The sequence below is a fragment of the Podarcis pityusensis genome (genome assembly GCF_964106645.2).
Source record: "Podarcis pityusensis genome assembly, chromosome: 14".
NCBI lineage: Eukaryota > Metazoa > Chordata > Lepidosauria > Squamata > Lacertidae > Podarcis > Podarcis pityusensis.
Genome location: NC_138039.1, coordinates 15,699,441 through 15,712,771, shown reverse-complemented (window position 1 = coordinate 15,712,771; position 13,331 = coordinate 15,699,441). Strand labels below are relative to the sequence as shown.

General features: G+C 44.3%; 1 protein-coding gene across 2 annotated transcripts in view; it reads right to left on the bottom strand.

The window, feature by feature from the left end:
* Positions 1–2,178: 2,178 nt before the first annotated feature.
* The window catches only part of SNX29 (sorting nexin 29), a 225,936-nt gene continuing 214,783 nt past the window's right edge, over positions 2,179–13,331 (bottom strand). Inside the window, exons 21-22 of one of the 2 annotated variants that reach the window (XM_080981821.1) lie at positions 3,069–3,105; positions 2,468–2,570 (exon numbers count right to left, since the gene is read on the bottom strand). In XM_080981821.1, coding sequence (XP_080837947.1) covers positions 3,087–3,105 — 19 coding nt within the window. In that variant the 3' untranslated portion in view covers positions 2,468–2,570; positions 3,069–3,086. Of the gene's footprint in view, positions 2,571–3,068; positions 3,106–13,331 lie in introns of both variants that reach the window. The other variant, XM_080981819.1, reaches the window with a different exon arrangement.

The following is a 13,331-nucleotide window of genomic DNA, read 5'->3' as shown; positions in this document are numbered from 1 at the left end:
AGACAGAGGTCCTCTGGCTGGGTCGGGACGATATGGGATTGAGGGGGCAACTCCCATCTCTTGCGGGGGTGCAATTAGTGCCAGCACCGTCCGTTAAGAGTTTGGGTGTAATCTTCGATACCTCCCTTTCTATGGAGGCGCAGATTACAGCTATAACAAAGGCGGCATTTTTTCATCTCCGCCAAGCTAAGCAGTTGGCCCCTTATCTCTCTCGCCCTGACCTAGCCACTGTGATCCATGCGACGGTCACCTCCAGACTGGATTATTGTAACTCGCTCTACGTGGGGCTGCCCTTGAGACTGACCCAGAAACTCCAGCGGGTGCAGAATGCCGCGGCGAGACTCCTTATGGGGTCTTCGCTGCGAGATCACATTCATCCGGTACTATACCAGCTGCACTGGCTCCCGGTGGAGTACAGGATCAGGTTTAAGGTGCTGGTTTTAACCTTTAAAGCCCTATACGGCCTAGGACCCTCGTACCTACGGGACCGCCTCTCCTGGTATGCCCCACAGAGAAACCTACGGTCTGCAAATAATAACATCCTCAAGGTCCCAGGCCTCAGAGAGGTTAGGCTGGCCTCAACTAGAGCCAGGGCCTTCTCGGCTGCGGCTCCAATCTGGTGGAATGCTCTGTCACAAGAGACTAGGGCCCTGCGGGACTTGACATCTTTCCGCAGGGCCTGCAAGACAGAGTTGTTCCGCCAGGCCTTTGATCAGGGCGCAGCCTGACTCCCTCCTCTGGCAACCTGCACAGAACTTTGCTTAATTGGTTGCCATCAATTTGATTTAATTAATTTTTATAATGAAATATTTTTAGATTGTGTGATTATTTGATTTTTTGATTATTTGATTGTTGTTAGCCGCCCTGAGCCCGGCTTCGGCTGGGGAGGGCGGGATATAAATAAAATTTATTATTTATTATTATTATTATTATCTCCAGAAAAGCAGTGTTAGATCCGTGGATGAAGGAGGGCGCTTGGGAAGGATGGGAGCACAGTGATCACAAAATAGCACTATGGCTCTACCGTTGGGTAGAATGAGGCACCTGCCTTCAACGGCACATGCTGTGTGTGTGCCAGGCAGCTTGCCCTCCATCCCCTAAGCTAGCTTGCTGCCCTCAGGTGCAGGAGAGGACACAGTCCCATCACCAGTGTTGTAATAGGACTCAACCACGGACTGGTTGGTTTCTGTAAACATAATGTGAGAGATGCCTTCCTGTCCTGCCTTGGTTGCAAAATGAGCCTAACATGATGCAACAGACCTGCTGTGCTGGTGCAAAGGGGTGAAAGGAACAGAGTTTATCCTTTAAAAACAAACAAACACAACACTCACAGAGATGTAGTATTGGGTGAAGCTTATTATGGAAAGTAAAAAAAAGCTACGGTGTCATTTGCTATCTATGGCAGTGCAAAGTGTGGGTGTAGCGAACTGCACTCCAGTTAAATCGTATTAGGATTCCGATCAGTCTTAACAACAGCTTCCCTTTCAGCTGTCCATGCCACATCCTTACCCGAAAACATTTCAGCGAAAGGTGACAAGCAACAGAGGCGCTTGCATTTAGAAGCCCTCAGCACTGTCGCTTCATGTGCCTTAAGCAGGAAGCGGTGGAAAGAATAGCCTCAAGCGCCTACTTATTTTGGCACTGAGATTATTACTACTTTTAATAATAACATGCCACCAAGAAACCAATAATGGGAGTTCAGGCAAATCGCTGGGAAACTCTCTTGTCTTCTGTAAAAATGCCCTCCCCACCACACTCGCCTATTGCCCTGGATCTCACCCACTGCCACTAGCACATTCCTGGTTTCAGTGCGGCCCACCTCCCCTTAAATCATAGATATTTTGCTTGAGGAATCAATGGTGCCACAGGTTCATTTGTCATATGCCAGAGGATCTGACCAGAAACATCAACCAGGTTCCAACACTCCTGTTCCATTTTTGCCCAAGGAACAGTTGCTTGATTTGGGGGGGAAGGTGGGGGGATAAATGAGGCAGAAAATAAAATAAATACCCCAATAGTTCCAGCTGCAATTGTACTGCTGGAAAATGGCATCCCGGTGAATCCACAAGCCTTATGAAATTCCTTTGAGGATCTGAATGCAGAGTGATCGCATCAAAACTACATAAACTCCAATATATGAAAGGGGCTAGAGTGTGACTCTTGAGAAGCCAAAGAAAATATGAACCAATCCTATTTATTTATTTTTAGTCCTGGGCCAAAAGGCCTCCGATTGTTTTGGAAAATGGTGGCCACCTCAACTGTGACCTGTTTAATCAGAATAGGGACCCTTACGGCAGATGGTTCCCCTTCTGGCTATAAATTCAGTGCTGTTGTCTTTTCTTTCTGCCCACAGGCTTGTGTCGTCAACTGCACAGGACAGAACCAAATCAAATGGCAGCTTAAAGTACACGGTGCTAGTTGGTCCTAATTATCCAAAAAGTCAAAGGTCACCACTCTGAGGCTCTGGGTTCCGTGGGTCTCTTTGATGGCTCCGAGACAGCCTTGGAAACCGGGTCGTCCCGCGTGGCCTGTTGCTTTTGCTTGCAGAATCTCCCGTGGGTTGGAAATCACTAGAAACAGGAAAGGGGGGGGGGGACAAGCCACGGACAAGTTCATACTGTGCATTAAACAAACCTGTATTCCCACCCACCCCGGTACGTGGGGAAAGCAGATATCAGAACACAAATGTATGTGCTGATGTGTGTATTATCCATATCTACAATTAGTTTACTGGATCTCTCCACTACTCACATAGTGACCTAGGGAATGGATTAATCAAGTACACCATTATGTTCTTGCAAACACAATAATACAAAAAAATGCAAAACTCCATGGCCTGGAATTTGGAGGCCACACTAAACCACCAGAAGTGATAGAAACTGATGGTGCTCTGATGAACGTTGTGCTAATGATGGACCGATGTATTGATGCACAATGATACATGTTAGTAATACTTGAGGAGCTTCACAGTCTATTCTGACCTGCAATAGACCGACTTTCATGAATGAATTGCTTGAAAGGAACTTACTTGTCTACTACAAACAATTATTGGAAAAAATATTGCTTACCCAGCAGTCACTCACAGGCTACAGACTCCTCCGAAAACTACAGTATAAAAGGAATAAGGTTGTACTTTTCTTTGTTTTCTCAGTGGGCTCCACAAGAGTATTTTATGCCTCATGCGCACGCACAGACGCATGCACGCATGCACGGACATCATTTTGAACCCTACCAAACTCCCCAAAGGTTATGTGGAGCGCAACTTAAAATGCAGCCACACATCACCACCCTTCTCCAGGTACTGCCACACCCACATTAAAATGGAGGTGACCAACCCTTTTTGGCCTTGGGGCCCTGCTGCCTGGTTACAGCTCCTCTGAAGATGGCATGTCGATGATGGGTTTGGCTCAAAGGTGGGCATGGCTCAAAAGCTGGCGGAGCTTCCTCTCTGCCCAGCCCTATAATGGGGAGGAGAACCTTTCAGACAATTAATCCAAAGAATGGAGACAGTGCAACGTTGCCTGGCACTGGTGCCTTGGCTTGAAGGCCAGTGCAATCTGTGAGCCAGCAGTTTGCCACCACTGCGTTAAATTAATGACCACAGCAATCTATCTAGAATCAATGCAAAAAAACCCCACAAAACATTTTAAATGGTACATTGATCCAACGCCAAGCAGACAGTTAACAGCGTCACAACGATGACTCGAAAAGTGGTGGTAATCAAGAGCAATCAAAGGCTTGCAGGGTGGCAGGAAGCTTTCACCTAATGCCTCAAACTAAGAGACGTTAAAGGGAAGGCATACAAGGTGAAGTGTGTGGCTCTGAAAGCCCTGATCTCTTTGCTTAGAGACCAGGTCTTTAGGAGCTGTTTCATCCTCAATACAGCAAGCCCAGTTCAGGGTGATACATACTGCTGACTGAGGTTTGCCACAAGACATGACGTGATGCCAGGTGCTGCAAAGTCAGCATCACTGGCAGATGTGCCAAGCACAAATCTTTAGAAGTGGGGTGGGAGCACTCTGATGCAATTCCATCTAGGGACGTGGGTGGCTCTGTGGTCTAATCCACTGAGCCTTTTGGGCTTGCCGGTCGCAAGGTCGGCGGTTCTAATCCCCACGATGGGGTGTGCTCCTGTTGCTGTCCCAGCTCCTGCCAACCTAGCAGTTCGAAAACATGCCAGTGCAAGTAGATAAATAGGTACCACTGTGGCGGGAAGGTAAACAGCATTTCAGTGCACTCTGGCTTCTGTCACGGTGTTCCGTTGCGCCAGAAGTGGTTTAGTCATGCTGGCCACATGACCTGGAAAGCTGTCTGTGGACAAATGCCAGCTCCCTTGGCCTGAAAGCGAGATGAGCACCACACCCCATAGTCACCTTTGATTGGACTTAACCATCCAGGGGTCCTATACCTTTTTTTACTTGTAATCCCATCTACACTTATCATTGAAAATTTCCATCTCTGCTTCCAAAAGAATACACAATAAAAACCACTCAGGGTTAAAAGAAAGAAAGAAAGATCAGAATTAACGTTCTATGGGAAAACCTTAATCATGCCGTATTTTTAACTAGCAACCACTAAAGCACCGAGTGTTTTCCTCCTGAACAACCAGGGAGCACATAAACATCAAAGAAAAATACAGGAAATTCACATCCATCACAATACTTTTAAGTAGAAACCAGTCCCTCTTGTGTAATAGCAAGCTTTACAAATTACCACTTTTATTGCTTTGCTTGCCTTTCAATAAAAATCAGGCTGGGGGGAGGAAATTGCACCCTGCCTGGCAGTTGCTTAAGGCAAATGAATCTCTGCTCTCAGACTTCCAGGGCTTGGTGAGTCTCCCACCCATCACCAATTCTGAAATGCAGCGGTGCTACCAGCCTGACTCTGCAGGATCCCAGTAAATAATGTTGGGGCACAAACTATGAGCGCTGCAGCTGCTGCTATAAAAATAATTCTGTGATGGCGGGGGGGGGGGTGGAGTGTAGGTTGCTCTGCTATGACATCCCATCAGAAAGCATAAACGTCACACTGCACGGAACACTTGACAGGATGCCCTCTTTAAGAGTCTGCCCCAGCTCTCAGTGGACCAAGGAACACTTTACTGCTAATTGCATGATTTGCAAGGATTATCTCCCCACGAACAGCCAGTGCCAGGGTAGTGGTGATGGAGGAGCAACTCTGAATCGTGACCTTGGGGGAGGTTTTGAGGGGGTGTTAACCCTTTGCCCCGTGCTATGGTTCTGAGATAGACCATCAACAGCCCTGCACCTGCTATTTGCATGGGTGGATGGAGTTCCAGTTGAATTAAAAAATAAAACAGAATCTTGCACTCAACGCAAAACAATGTAATGTGTAGTCTGGCACTTTCCCACAGCTGATTTCAATATGTGCTTTGATAGCCCCCATTCCATCCTCCCATACATTTCATGGATGAAAACAGGGGCATCCTTGGAATACTGTTGGAATATGCTTATATGAAGACCACTGCCTGAACCCAAGGGCCAGCCCATCCCATGAGGCAAGGTGAAGTGACCACCTTAGGCAGCAGGATCCACTGTGTGGAGGGGGGCAGATCTGTCCTCCAAAGAACAGCACCAGTAGCGGATGCAGAACACTTATTGGGCCCAGATTGACTGCTTCCTCAGCACCCTGCCTCAGTGCTGCCTGCACAGCAGCCTTCTGGTGAACTGGAGAAACTACTGGTCTCCCAGCAGCAGCGCTTTCCTACCCCCTAAGGAAGAAATGGCAGGGGCTGCCCTCCTGGGTTTCCTGGGCTCTGCATCTGCCTTCAATTCCCAGTTCAAGCATCGGGTAAAGTTGATTTGATTGCCCCTTCTTCCCAGTGGTTCACCTCAAGTGCCAAAATATCATGGTCTTGCCCTGGATCAGGCTTGGGTTGGCAGGCTCTGATGCACGAGTAGGAAGGAAAAGGGTGATGGTGGGAATCTGGGTTGGAGTGGGGGCATCTTCCCCTTCCACACTGATTTCTGGCCCTTGGGAAGGGGGAGCGGAGATGCCCGCTTTCCCCTCTGAGCTTCTTGTAGACCAAAGAGCCTCAGCAGAGGCTGGGGAGGGCTTTAATCAGCCTGGGGCAAGGAGGCTGAGCAGGAGAATGCAGCAACTAACCCCGGGGCCACCTTTTCTAGAACGAGGTGTGGCTCTTGCAGGTGGGACCCGTTCCAACGGAGCTTCTGCTTACAGTACAGTGGTACCTCAGGTTAAGAACTTAATTCATTCTGGAGGTCCGTTCTTAACCTGAAACTGTTCTTAACCTGAGGTACCACTTTAGCTAATGGGGCCTCCCGCTGCTGCTCTCATCCTGAGGTAAAGTTCTTAACCCAAGGTACTATTTTTGGGTTAGTGGAGTCTGTAACCTGAAGCGTCTGTAACCCGAGGTACCATTGTATTAATATCCCCACAAAGTGAGAGCGTTTCACAAATGCCACCTTAAAAGCTCAGCAGGAGGGGAAAGGAAACTTGTTGAGACATTTTCATCACTTCTGCCAGTTCTGAACTTCTTACCCTGCTCCAGAACTCTTGTCTCATGCCTCCTGAGCACTGTGTCTGCTGCCCCGTTTGTACTATTACTTCTCTGAATAAAGACCTCCTTCTTACTTACAAGTTAGAGCTGGGTAGGACTTAGGCCCCTCCTCACCTATTATGCTTGGATGGTGGCTCTGCTCTGACTGCAATATTAATTTACTCTGCAATGCTCTGACTTCACCTGAACCGTAGTTTAGATCAGCCTTTTCCCAACATGGTGCTCTCTAGATTTTTGGACTACATCTCCCCACAATCCTGACCATTGTTCCTGCTAGCTGGGGCTGATGGGAGTTGTAGTCCAAAGCATCTGGAGCGTCCAAGATGGGGGAAGGCTGGTTCAGGTGATCAGGAATGAACCACAGAAAGTCTAGGGCTTGTATATTCCCCATGAATGAGGAGTGTGAGAAAAGAAGAGATCACAGTTCCGTGTTACATTGCGAACCTGGAGAAGTGTAGCTTGTTCTAACCAGAATCTGAAACCATGGTTAACTTTTGCTAGAACAAACCATGCTTCCCTGAGTTTCTTACAATGCAGAACGGTGGCCTGTTCTTAAAGTTGAAGCTTCACTTTCATGTGCAAAGGGGAAGCCTGAGAGGTGCACCACACTTCATTCCCTATCACCTGAACCCATGGTCCATCTTTGAAGTGACTCCAAATGAAAAAGGGGAGGTCAGTTCTGCAGCCGCTGAATGAGACTGCAAAGGTAGGGCTTGTGTTAAAACTCTGCATTCATATTAATTATGCAGTTGCGGGCCCACTTTTCAGTTGTGGCCCGGTATACCCTCTGTCAGGTATAATGGAAAGACAGAGGCCTAATTATCTCTCCTCCCCCCCTTCTTTCCTTTTTCTTTTTAAAAGAGCAAGAACTCAACGTACACATGTGCCCTCATCTCTCCCTTTAGCTTTTATCCCTGAGCATTTCATCAGTATAGTAGCTCCTCCTGCTGGTAAATTCATAAAACAACCTCAACAGTGGCCTAGGGAGAAGCCACTTGCCCGTTCTTTGGAATAAAACCAGTCTTTAAAAATCTGTCCTCCTGCCCCTTGAAGATAGAAAGGTAGGAAAAGCAACACGGAATTTCTAAAGGGGAAAACCAGCGTCCCAATAAGAGCCAGACACAAGCTTTGTGAAACCGGATTACTAGCAGAGGTGTGCTGATGTTCAGAGTGGGTTCCTACTTCCTTTGTCAACATGAAACCAACATTGCTTTCTGTAAGTAGTCTTCACTGCAGACCAATACACTGGCAGAACAACCCCGTGGACACTCAACTCAGAAGAGCATCCCAGTTTGTTCAGTTGAGCTTACCCACAGTTACACATGCACAGTTCCAAGCTTTAGGTTGCGATCCTAAGCTAACTCACCAGGAAGAAAATGAAGGCACATGCTGCACAATAGACCCTTCAGACAACAGGGTCCTTTAAGGGGGGGCAGCTGCTTTCTGGGGTGCAGCTCCCCATAAGGGACAACTGCATATTCCTGCATTGCAGCGGGTTGGACTAGATGATCCTCAGGGTCCCTTCCAACTCTCTGATTCAACCAATTCCATGAAGGGTAGCCATCCCAACGCATGCCTTCACAACAGTCTCTGTGCATGCCGACAGCAGCAGCTCTTGATGAGGAGACATCCAAAGTTTTGGAAAACCAAAGTAGGATTCTGCCTTGGACCGAAGCAAGCAAGGTCTTGCTCAAAGTGGGTTCGAAGGAGTTTTTATTTTCTATGCAAAATATCACATCTGTGATTCGGCATCCTGTTAGGCATGAGCATTATCGTTTTAAGCTAACTTCTAGGAACAAAGTGGCTGGCCTGGACTTCCGGTCGGCGCCATCGGCTAATGGCGGATCTACCTCCGAGCTCCGGAGGAGGTCTGCTTCACGAGTTCGGGTCCTGCCGCTACGGCGAAGCGGGGACCCTTTAAAATTACAGGCGCGGAAGCCTGTAAGCAAGGAGACTCGGTGGGCACCATTGCGCCCCCCCGGAATCGAGAGGGAGCCTTTTTAAAGGCTCCGGAACGGCAGCGGGGGTAAAGCGCGGTGCTGAGAGTCGTCACCCAGCCCGTGAAGCGAAGCCGCGTCGCCATGGTCGGAGAGCGCCGATTCCTTCCTGAATTTGGATTACAAATTTAAAGCCCGTGAGTAGGATTTACAAATCGATTGGGATTTTACAAATTTTTTAAGAGATTTCGGACGAAAACGGGAAAGGTGTAAATTAAGGAAGTCTGCCTTTCCCGGACTGCATGAAACTTAAAGCAAAGGATGATAAAGCCGCAACCTGAGAAAAATCTGAAGAAACGTAAGTTGAATTAAGTAACCTTGACGTTGGGACTAAATCCCCCCGTGCAGGCAGGGGCAGGGGGAGGAAGAAAAGTGAATTTTGGAGAACCTGCAGGGAAATGTTAAAGGGGAACGTCTATCTACTGCCTTGATTTCTTGGAACGGACTGCCTAAACAAGGCACCTATTGAGAACTGTCATTCAGAACTGTCATATTTAAGACTTTAAAAGTACTTTGTCATTTTGCTACTGGACTGCTCTGATTTTGGAGATCTAACTGCTATATTGAAGCTCAGAAAAGAAACTTGAGATTGTTGTTACAGACTTTATTGGATACTTTCAAAGAGATACTTTGTTTTTGGACTGCTCCCTCTAGGGGGCTGCAGGGAAACAGTTGCAAAGTGTGCCATAGAAACTAAGTTACTGGAATTTTCCATTTTAAAATTTCTAGACGAGGGAACGACCTTGGTTGATATGAGTGGCCCAGCAGAGGAGATAATAACAAGAGCCAAGAGTAAAACTGCACAAAAGAAAAGAGGTTCACTCTCAAGTATTCCGCCAGTAGGAACGGCTGCAGCTGGGCAGTCGAAAACAACAGTTATGACTTCTGACCCCGTGACACAAGCATTACTTAAGATTAATGAATCATTGGAAGTGTTGCAGAAACAGGGGGCAGATAATAGTAAACAGTTGGCAGACCTTGCAGCAAAACTTGATTTAAATACTAAAAGTATAACATCTAATACAGAAAGTATAAATAAATTGGTACAAGAAAATACTACAATTCGAAAGATTGCTGAAGAGGCTAAAGAAATTGCAGAAACCACACAGGCAAAATTGGCACCAGTCTGTAAAAAAGTGGATGAACATGAGTTGGCCTTGTCCATGCTTGAATTGCAGAGAAAAGAAAGAAATCTGAGACTGAGATTGGTACCCGAAAACGAAAAAGATAATTTGGAGGACTTTTTGACAAAAGAGTTTTTGGAATTTTGGCAATTGAGCCCAGAGAAGGAAGAATTTAAGATAGTCACTGCTTTCAGACTGGGCAGAAAACAAAATAGAAAGAAACCAAGGGATTGTTTGATAATATTAAGATCAAAGGAAGAAAGAGACAAAATTTTAAGCTTACATTTTCAAAGAACTCTTGAGATTGAAGACAATTTTGTGGAAATTTTTAAGGATCTCCCTAAACATATCTTGGAGGTGAGGGCCCATTACAAGGATCTGGTCTACTTGCTGAAAAAGAATAAAATACCCTTCAGGTGGGAATTCCCACAAGGCCTATCGTTCAATTACAAAGGAAAGAAAGTTAAAATAAGAACTGTTCAAGATAAAGAGCAATTTTTAGAAGTGAATGAAGAAGACCTAGTGAAGGAGGTGGTGGCAGAGGAACCAACCCCAGAAGAAAAGGGGGTTACGGACATTTTAAATTTGACATTCGGACTTAAATCACCGACCGAGGACGAACAACTGCTTGGAGCAGTTGGAGGGGTGAATAAATAACAACAAGATGGCTCTGCAATTTCTGAGCTGGAATTGTAATGGTTTAAATCTTCCCAGAAAAAGACGAGCTGTCTTTCATATTTTGAAAAAAGAACAATTGGACTTGATTTGTTTACAAGAAACCCATGTGACCAGGGTCCACAGGAAATTACTTATCAACAAAAGATTAGGACAGGAATTCATATCATCAGACAAAGTTAAGAAAAGAGGAGTGGTAATATATGCAAAGGAAAAATTAGCCCCAAAATTGATGTTTAAAGATGAACAAGGAAGATTTTTGGCTATTGAAATACAAGCTCAAGGAGAAAAATTTTTGATACTAGGGATCTATGCACCAAATGATGGGAAGTCAGAATTCTTCAAGAAATTGCATGAAATTTTGTTGGACTATTTAGACTATAATTTAATTATGATGGGAGATATGAATGGAGTAGTCTCTACAAACATGGACAAGGCACAAAGACTGGTAGTCTCTAAGGATGGGAGACTACCAAAGACATTTTTTGAAATGACTGACAATATGGACTTAATTGATATTTGGAGATCAAAGAACCCTCTAGAAAGAGAGGGAACTTTCTTCTCTGAAGCGAAAATGACATGGACAAGAATTGACCAAATATGGGTAACTAGTGGAATGGCCCCAAAGATAAAGAAAGTGGAAATCTGCCCAAAGACGTGCTCCGACCATAACGCCGTAAAGATGGAGATGAGGTTAACAACAGTTGGTTCTTTTAGATGGAGGATGAATGACACTCTTTTTAGAGATGAAGAGGTCTATAAAAAGGCCCAAAAGACTTTGAGAGACTATTTTGAGATAAATCTGAAAACAGAGGTGGAAAAAAGAACAATTTGGGATGCAAGCAAAGCTGTGATGCGAGGCTTCCTAATACAACAGAACTCTATAAAGAAGAAGAAACAAAATGAGAAGAAGGACAAAATTTTGGAAAAGATAAGAGAAGAGGAAAAAAAGTTGAGGTCTAAACCAAAGTCTCAGGAGATCTTGAGAGAAATTAAGGTGTATCAGACACAATATTTGGAACTGATGAATCAAGAAATAGAATGGAAAATTAAACAAATGAGACAAAGGACCTTTGAATCTGCAGATAAATGTGGGAAGCTTCTGGCATGGCAATTGAGGAAAAGACAAAAATTAAATACGGTTACCAATTTAGAGGTGGAAGGAAAGAGTATTAACAAGCCAAATGAAATTAGAAACTGTTTTCAGAGTTTCTTCAGAAGATTATATTCACAGGGCCCGGTGAATGAGGGAGAAATAGAGGAGTTTCTCAAGAAATACGGATTACAAAAAATTTCACAACAGAGTAAAATAGACCTGAATCAGAAAATAACTGAGCAAGAAATAGAGGGTGCCATTCAAAATATGCAACTGGGAAAATCTCCAGGACCAGATGGACTGACTTCCAGATATTACAAAGCTTTGAAGGAGTGGTTGATACAACCTTTGAAGGAAGTATGTAATGAAATACTAGAGGGGAAACAGGCACCTGAATCGTGGAAAGAAGCGTATATTACACTTATCCCAAAGACAGAGACTGAAAAGACTCAGATCAAGAACTACCGCCCTATATCACTACTTAATGTGGATTATAAAATTTTTGCAGACATTTTAGCAAAAAGATTGAAAAAAGTGTTGGTGGGGGAGATTCATAAGGACCAAGCAGGCTTTCTCCCAGGAAGACATTTGTCAGATAACGTGAGGAACATAATAGACATTATGGAATTATTAGAAGTTAATAGAAACACTAAGGCAGTTTTGATATTTGTGGACGCGGAGAAAGCCTTTGACAATATTTCTTGGAGTTTTATGAAGAAGAATCTACAAGGGATGGGGGTAGGTCAAGGTTTTGAGAATGGTATAGGTGCAATATATTCTGAACAAAAGGCTAAATTAATTGTAAATAATGTGGTAACTGAAGTGATTCAGATAGAAAAAGGGACACGACAGGGGTGCCCAATATCTCCATTGCTTTTTATATCAGTCCTGGAGGTTTTGTTAAATATGATCAGAAAAGACCAGTTGGTTAAGGGGGTTCAGGTTGGAGCAAAACATTATAAACTGAAGGCTTTCGCAGATGACTTAGTATTAACTTTGCAAGAGCCATACACTAGTACGAAAAGGGTTTTGGAACTAATTCAAGAATTTGGTCAAGTTGCAGGTTTTAAATTAAACAAACAAAAAACTAAAGTGCTGGAGAAAAATCTAACAGCTATGGAAAGAGAGCAGTTTCAAAAGGAAACAGGATTAGCTGTGGTTAACAAAGTGAAATACTTGGGGATTAATATGACATCTAAAAATGTGAATCTATTTAAAGATAATTATGAGAAATGTTGGATGGAAGTTAAGAAGGATCTAGAAGTTTGGTCAAATTTGAAGCTTTCCTTGTTAGGCCGAATTGCTGTTATTAAGATGAATGTTTTGCCTAGAATGTTGTTTTTATTTCAGGCTTTGCAGATTTTGGACAAAATGGACTGTTTCAAGAGGTGGCAGAAAGATATATCTAAATTTGTCTGGCAGGGCAAAAAGCCCAGAATAAAATTTAAGATACTTACGGATGCAAAAGAAAGAGGGGGGTTTGCCCTGCCGGACTTAAAGTTGTATTATGAATCAGCAGCTTTTTGCTGGTTGAAAGATTGGCTGCTCCTTGAGAATACAGACATTTTGGATTTGGAAGGGTTCAATAATACCTTCGGATGGCATGCTTATATATGGTATGACAAGGTAAAGGCCCATAAAGGTTTTAAGAATCATATTGTTAGGAAAGCTTTATATAATGTTTGGATTAGATACAAAGACTTGTTGGAAAACAAAACCCCAAGGTGGCTGTCGCCAATGGAAGCTAAAGGGGTGAAAAAACTTAATATGGAATCGAAATGGCCAAAATATGGGGAAATTCTAGAGCAAGTGGGAGATAAGGTAAAACTACAGAGCTATGAAAAATTGAAGCCTAAAGTTCGAGATTGGCTCCATTATTATCAAATAATGGAGGTTTT